Consider the following 6734-nt stretch of genomic DNA (forward strand, 5'->3'; position numbering starts at 1 on the left):
TTTCCCACCATGTTCTCCCCTTTCCCTACTACATATTCTTCACCTCATATTCTCTCTCCCTCTCTTATTCCCAAATTTCCCTCTTTTCTCTTCTTCCCTGCTTCTGTTTCCCTCTCACTCCCTCTTTTCCTTACCTCTCTTTTCTCCTCTTCCCCCCTTCTGTTTCCCTCTCTTTTCCCCCCTCTTTTCCTTCCCTCTCTCTCACTCCCATTTCCCTCTCTTTTCTCCTCTTCCCTCCTTCTGTTTCCCTCCCTCTCTCCCTCTCTTTTGTGACTCTCAGCTCCCTCCCCAGGGGTCACATTGAAGTCTTTGTCCTCACACTGGCTGCTGCTGCTGCTGCCTGGTAACAGTTGTGTTGTGCTGAGTGCAGCCACTCCCGGGCCGCAGTGTGTTACACACACAGACAGGGAGGTGCTGCAGTGTCCTGGTTACAGGGAGGAGGTGACACCGAGTCCCAGCTCTGTTTGTGCTGCTGCCCAGGTCCCTGCCCCCTCCCTCCTCTCCTCCTGTTACTAAGGACGCACCGGGCGGCTCCTGACTCATATAAATAGGAGGCTCCGGACAGAGGGGTCAGAACCGGACTCTGATCTCCGATCCCCTAACCCATCGGAACCAGGAGACAAACACAGCGGTAACATGGTGAGTGTGTGTCTGGGGGTCACTGCAGGTGTGTGCTGCATCTCTTCTGTGTGTCTCTTCTTCTCTAGACACACTCACACACCCATCGCTATTTCTCTCTATCACACTCCTCTCTCACACTCCTCTCTCACACACTCATATCTCTCACACACTCCTCTCTCACACCTCTCTCACACACTGCTCTCACACTCCTGTCTCTCACACTCCTCTTTCACAAACTCCTCTCTCACACTCATTTCTCTCACACACTCCTCAAACTAATTTTTCTTTCGCACTCATCTCTCACACACTCCTCTCACACACACTCCTCTCTCACACACTCCTCTCACACACACTCCTCAAACTCATTTTTCTCTCTCACAAACTCCTCTCTCACACACTCCTCTCACACACACTCCTCTCACACACACTCCTCTCACACACACTCCTCTCACACACACTCCTCTCACACACACACTCCTCTCAAACTCATTTTTCTCTCTCACACACTCCTCTCTCACACTCCTCTCACACACTCCTCTCAAACTCATTTTTCTCTCTCACACACTCCTCTCTCACACACTCCTCTCTCACACTCCTCTCACACACTCCTCTCAAACTAATTTTTCTCTCTCACACACTTCTCACACACACTCCTCTCACACACTCCCCTCACACTCCCCTCAAACTAATTTTCTCTCTCACACACCTCTCAAACTCATTGTTCTCTCACACTTATATCTCACACTCTCATCTCTCTCTCTTTTGTATAATGTATTTATCTTGATTTCTTTCTTTCCATTTTGTCTCTTGATCTCCTTCCCTCCCTTTTCTCTCACTCTCTTCATCACATTTTCTGTCTCCCTCTCTCTCCATCTCAGTCTGTAACTTGTTCCACCCCCCCCCCCCCACCCCCCATATCCCATTGGTCCTTTCTCTTGCTCTTCTCTCTATAACCGCTCTCAGAGAATAGCGGCAAAGGTTCAAACACCGGGGCAGGGCCAACCTTAGTCTTTGCAGGGCCCAAGGCGACATGCTGGCATCGGGCCACCTCCCCCTCCCATTAGGAATAGGTAAGGGTACCTCCCGTTACAAATAGGTAAGGCCCCCCGTTAGAAGTAGGTAATGGTACCCCCGTTAGAAATAGGTAAGGCCCCCCCCCGTTAGAAATAGGTAAGGCCCCCCCCGTTAGAAGTAGGTAAGGGTACCCCCGTTAGAAGTAGGTAAGGCCCCCCCCGTTAGAAATAGGTAAGGCCCCCCCCCCGTTAGAAATAGGTAAGGCCCCCCCCCGTTAGAAATAGGTAAGGGTACTTACCTGCCGGCCCGGGTGAATCCTTGAAGGACGGCTCTCTTCTGCAATGTAGCAGCGTCATGACATCACGGTGGCATGTGACATTGCATCGCCATGGCAACACGCACCATGTGACATCACGTTGTCATGGCAACGCATCAACATGCGACATCACTGCGTCATTTGATGTTGTGTCGCCATGACACAGCGACGCTGCTGGAGGAGGGCCACTCCGGATAAGATAAGACCCCCCCCTCTCAACACACACCTCTCTTACATTGGGGTGAGAAAGTGTCCTGCGCCTGTCGGGGGACCCGCACTCCCTCGCAGGTCGGGCAGAAGTTGGATCCCGGCGCCTGAAGGGAGAGGGAGAGGTGGGAGAGCAGGGGCCCCCTAAGTCACGGGGGCCCTAGGAAATCGTCTTGCCCGAAGGGCGGCCCTGGCATGAGCGGAATCTTATCCAGCCTAAATACCATTAGTACATGTAAAAGCGTTCAGTAACATTTAGAAAGCTGAAAATCTGCCCTGATATGATATCATTATGCCGGCTGTATGAGGGCTGATGGTATCATACAGCACTACAGAAACATAGTAGAAATATTTTTAGATTTACATTAGTATCTAGTAGAGATTTGGGCTGTATTTACTCATGTTTCCTGGCTGTACAAACAGCCCCATATTTATCATAGAAAAGGATTCCCATTGAAAACAATTGGAGATTTTCCTTTGATAAAGCTGGTGCAATTCTTTTTACATGGGGTCGCCTTAGTTTTGCACCCGGGATACTTTAGTAAATAACCTCCAGGGGGATGGATGTTGGGAGAAGTGAGGCTGCACTACAGTGAGTGACACTCAGTCCAAATGGAAGTGACATCCTCCAAATAAGTGAGATATAAATGGGCAGTCCCTCCTAGTGAATTAATGGCACGTGGAATGGTTTCATGTAGGTGACTGGCACATTTCACACACAATCAGACATGTATAAGTATTCTTAAACATTTTTTTAAAACTTGAAATGTTTTCTTGGTAAACACAAGCCTTAAAGGGATTTTTTTTTTGTGTTATAAGACAATCGACCATCAAACCAGATAAATAGTTTTCTTTTGTTTGTAAAGTAATATGATGCCATTATTAGACAAACAGATACACATAAATAACTGATGAGCATTCATTCAGAGAACACAAAGAAAAGAACATGACATTTTTTTTTTAACCAATAAAAACCCCACGTGTGAGCACATTCACACGTCTCAGACAGGTCTGCAGCCCTGCCTTTCCCCATTCCTGCCTTTCCCCATTATCTCTTAGCATACAATGCTTCCACTGCAGTCAGGGATTCTGGGTAATGACATGCAAATGAGCACTCACCGTTTCACATTTTGCTTCTAGTCCATTTCAACATGGGACCCCTATACGCGTACGCCTGTCGCATTACACAGCTTGTGAGCACAGCCTGGGTTTAAGAAGTACATAGCCAGTAACCCTACTCAAATTCATTTTTTCTGAGGTTGGTTACTGGCTATGTAACATGAAGGTGGTAAGTGGCTACAACCAGACACAATTACACTGTGCTGTTTTTTTTTTGGGGGGGGGGAGGGAGGACCTGGATGTGGAACAGCCCTTTTAATACGCTTGCCCCCCAGTCATAATCTCTATTTTCCAGGACTTCCTTTATTACCCCCTGTACATACCTGTCCCCCTCTTCCTTGAATCTCCTCCTATTCCAACATTCTTCTAATCCCACCCATATCATTGGGTTCTCTCTCTTACTCCTGTGTCTCACATCTTTCCCATGTTTTCCCCCACAGAGGGAATGCATCTCAGTCCACGTGGGGCAGGCAGGAGTGCAGATTGGCAATGCATGCTGGGAGCTGTACTGCCTGGAGCATGGGATCCAGCCGGATGGGCAGATGCCCAGTGACAAAACCATCGGGGGAGGAGACGATTCCTTCAACACCTTCTTCAGTGAGACTGGGGCTGGGAAACACGTTCCCCGCTGTGTGTTTGTGGACCTGGAGCCCACTGTGATTGGTGAGTATGAGTGGTCGGTACGTGATGACATTTACAAAACTGTAAGTATAAGAATGGCTTACAGGGCATTAAAACTCCTTATTGATCCCTCTAATTTATGTTTCTCCTTTGACAGCACACATCCATCCTCTTCCTCACTGCTAAGCGAAAATAAAAATAAGCGAGGAAGACGATAGGCTTGTGCTGTACCAGAAAAAGCAGAAGGATCAGTAATGAATGGTAATTCATTTCATCCAAAATGATATATCCAGTTTCTGTCTGGCCTTTTATTTTGTGAAGACAGATTTGTGTAAAGCACTGCAGAGCTCTGTTACAGTACAAGCAATCACTGTACACCACACATCGGGTGTCAGCCACCATCAGAATTTCCTTCTCGGCATTCCCACATCCATTCTAGTTGCCTAACAGTCTTTAACAGGTGATAAATATATTAGCCAAAGTTTTATAGTACTTAAGTTACCCAGATCCCCAAATCCCTGTTAAACCCATCACTGCCAGAGTGGAAAGCAACACGTTACTTTGCAACACGTTGCAGGCCCCCTCTGGCAGAAAAAGGTTTAAGGGCCTTCTTTTTGCCCTTCAGTTGGGTAACAGCTTCTCACTCAAGCCAACGCCAGGTAGAAGTTCCTCGTTCTGCTCCATGTGTTAGGGGAGATTGAGAAGTCTGCAGAGTGATGGGATCTAACCCCTATTACTTGTGCCTTCCAGATGAGGTGCGGACAGGTACTTACAGACAGCTCTTCCACCCCGAGCAACTCATCACAGGCAAGGAAGATGCCGCCAATAACTACGCTCGTGGTCATTACACCATCGGCAAGGAAATCATTGACCTGGTGCTGGACAGAACCCGGAAGCTGGTAAGTGCCCGGCTCTATGTGATTTGTCCGACATACATAGTCACAGGAAGGGAAGGGGCATCATGGGAACAGGAGGCTGATTGGTTGGGGCTTTCTTACTGCCACTCCACATAATACTGATCGGCAGGGCAGAGCTGATTGGATATATCTGGTTTGACATCCTTCCTACAAGTACAACTCTTCATTATAGACTAAAATGAGAATGTTATCAATAGTTACCATCTAGTTCCAACCTGAATGTCCTTAAAGAGTGTAAGATTGGTAACACTTTTATGATATAGATTTTTCTGGTGATATAATCACATGGTGAAATAGCTAATTATATCTAACACAAATATGCTGCCTATAAATTACCATTCTTGCTCATAAACCTACCTGCTAATAAACTCACACTGAGTGATTATTAACTGCAGATGGTTTGCTGTCACTTTTTGAAGGTTCCAATTACCACTGCCAGTCACTGTCACATTAGGGTGCATACAATTGTCAATGGTAAATAAATGATAGGTTCAGGTAGTCCTGCCATGATGTTACCAACTACTTAAGTTTCTATCCATTATATTGTCTAGTAACGGTTTCAGTTGCTGCAAATCTATGTCTGACTCCCCCTGGTGTCTCATTTCTTTCAGGCTGATCAGTGTACTGGGCTCCAGGGATTCCTCATCTTCCACAGCTTTGGAGGTGGCACTGGCTCAGGCTTCACCTCCCTGCTAATGGAACGTCTCTCTGTTGACTACGGCAAGAAGTCCAAGCTGGAATTCGCTATCTATCCAGCGCCACAGATTTCAACGGCTGTGGTTGAACCATACAATGCCATCCTTACCACCCACACCACTCTGGAGCACTCAGACTGCGCCTTCATGGTGGACAATGAGGCCATTTATGACATCTGCCGCAGGAACCTGGACATTGAGCGTCCAACCTACACCAATCTGAACCGCCTGATTGGCCAGATCGTGTCCTCTATCACAGCCTCTCTGAGATTTGATGGGGCTCTGAATGTGGACCTAACAGAGTTCCAGACCAACTTGGTGCCCTACCCCCGTATCCACTTCCCTCTGGCCACCTACGCCCCGGTTATCTCTGCAGAGAAAGCTTACCATGAGCAGCTCTCTGTGTCTGAAATAACCAACGCTTGCTTTGAGCCGGCTAACCAGATGGTGAAATGTGACCCCCGTCACGGTAAATACATGGCTTGCTGCCTGCTGTACCGTGGTGATGTGGTGCCCAAAGATGTCAATGCTGCTATTGCCACCATCAAGACCAAGCGCACCATCCAGTTTGTTGACTGGTGCCCAACAGGTTTCAAGGTTGGCATCAACTACCAGCCTCCCACTGTGGTTCCAGGTGGGGACCTGGCCAAGGTGCAGCGTGCTGTGTGCATGCTGAGCAACACCACCGCCATCGCAGAGGCCTGGGCTCGCCTGGACCACAAGTTTGACCTGATGTACGCCAAGCGCGCCTTTGTGCATTGGTACGTGGGAGAGGGGATGGAGGAAGGAGAATTCTCTGAGGCCCGTGAAGACATGGCTGCCCTGGAGAAGGATTATGAAGAGGTCGGCACTGACAGCGTGGAGGGGGAGGGAGAGGGAGAGGAGGGAGAAGAGTATTAAAGAATTCCACAAGAAAGTCCAATATTATTTCCTGAGAGATATATATTTAATAAACACCTTTTATAATTTATGCTTTCTGTGCTTGATTTTTTGCTAGAAAGATATGCATGGTGCTTACGGTTCATACAGTATGTCATTCTGAGTCTCTTTTTCACACATCAGGCCCCTTATTAAATAAATCATTTGTTACATTTTGCTTGCTTCCTGTTTGTAAAATAAATAATAACCATGTTCACTAAAAAAAATACTGTTAATACATAGACGCGTACAATGCTACCAAGTCATTTAACCTACCTCAATATACAACAATGTATGTGCTATATT

General features: G+C 47.3%; 1 protein-coding gene across 1 annotated transcript; it reads left to right on the top strand.

The window, feature by feature from the left end:
- The first annotated feature begins 321 nt into the window (after positions 1-321).
- LOC142499752 (tubulin alpha-1A chain-like) lies at positions 322-6480 on the top strand. The gene is made up of 4 exons (XM_075609592.1): positions 322-639; positions 3718-3940; positions 4649-4797; positions 5427-6480. Exons 1-4 carry the CDS (start codon positions 637-639, stop codon positions 6408-6410), a joined length of 1359 nt encoding a protein of 452 aa, XP_075465707.1. The 5' UTR covers positions 322-636; the 3' UTR covers positions 6411-6480.
- Positions 6481-6734: the final 254 nt, after the last annotated feature.

The sequence above is a fragment of the Ascaphus truei genome, chromosome 7, assembly GCF_040206685.1.
Source record: "Ascaphus truei isolate aAscTru1 chromosome 7, aAscTru1.hap1, whole genome shotgun sequence".
NCBI classification, from domain to species: Eukaryota; Metazoa; Chordata; class Amphibia; order Anura; family Ascaphidae; genus Ascaphus; species Ascaphus truei.

What these genes read in the sequence shown, in the direction of transcription:
- LOC142499752 (XM_075609592.1), top strand. An exon ending in CCTGGAGCCCACTGTGATTG is followed by an intron (nt 3,941 to 4,648) that starts GTGAGTATGAGT and finishes TGTGCCTTCCAG; the next exon opens with ATGAGGTGCGGACAGGTACT. An exon ending in TGGACAGAACCCGGAAGCTG is followed by an intron (nt 4,798 to 5,426) that starts GTAAGTGCCCGG and finishes CATTTCTTTCAG; the next exon opens with GCTGATCAGTGTACTGGGCT.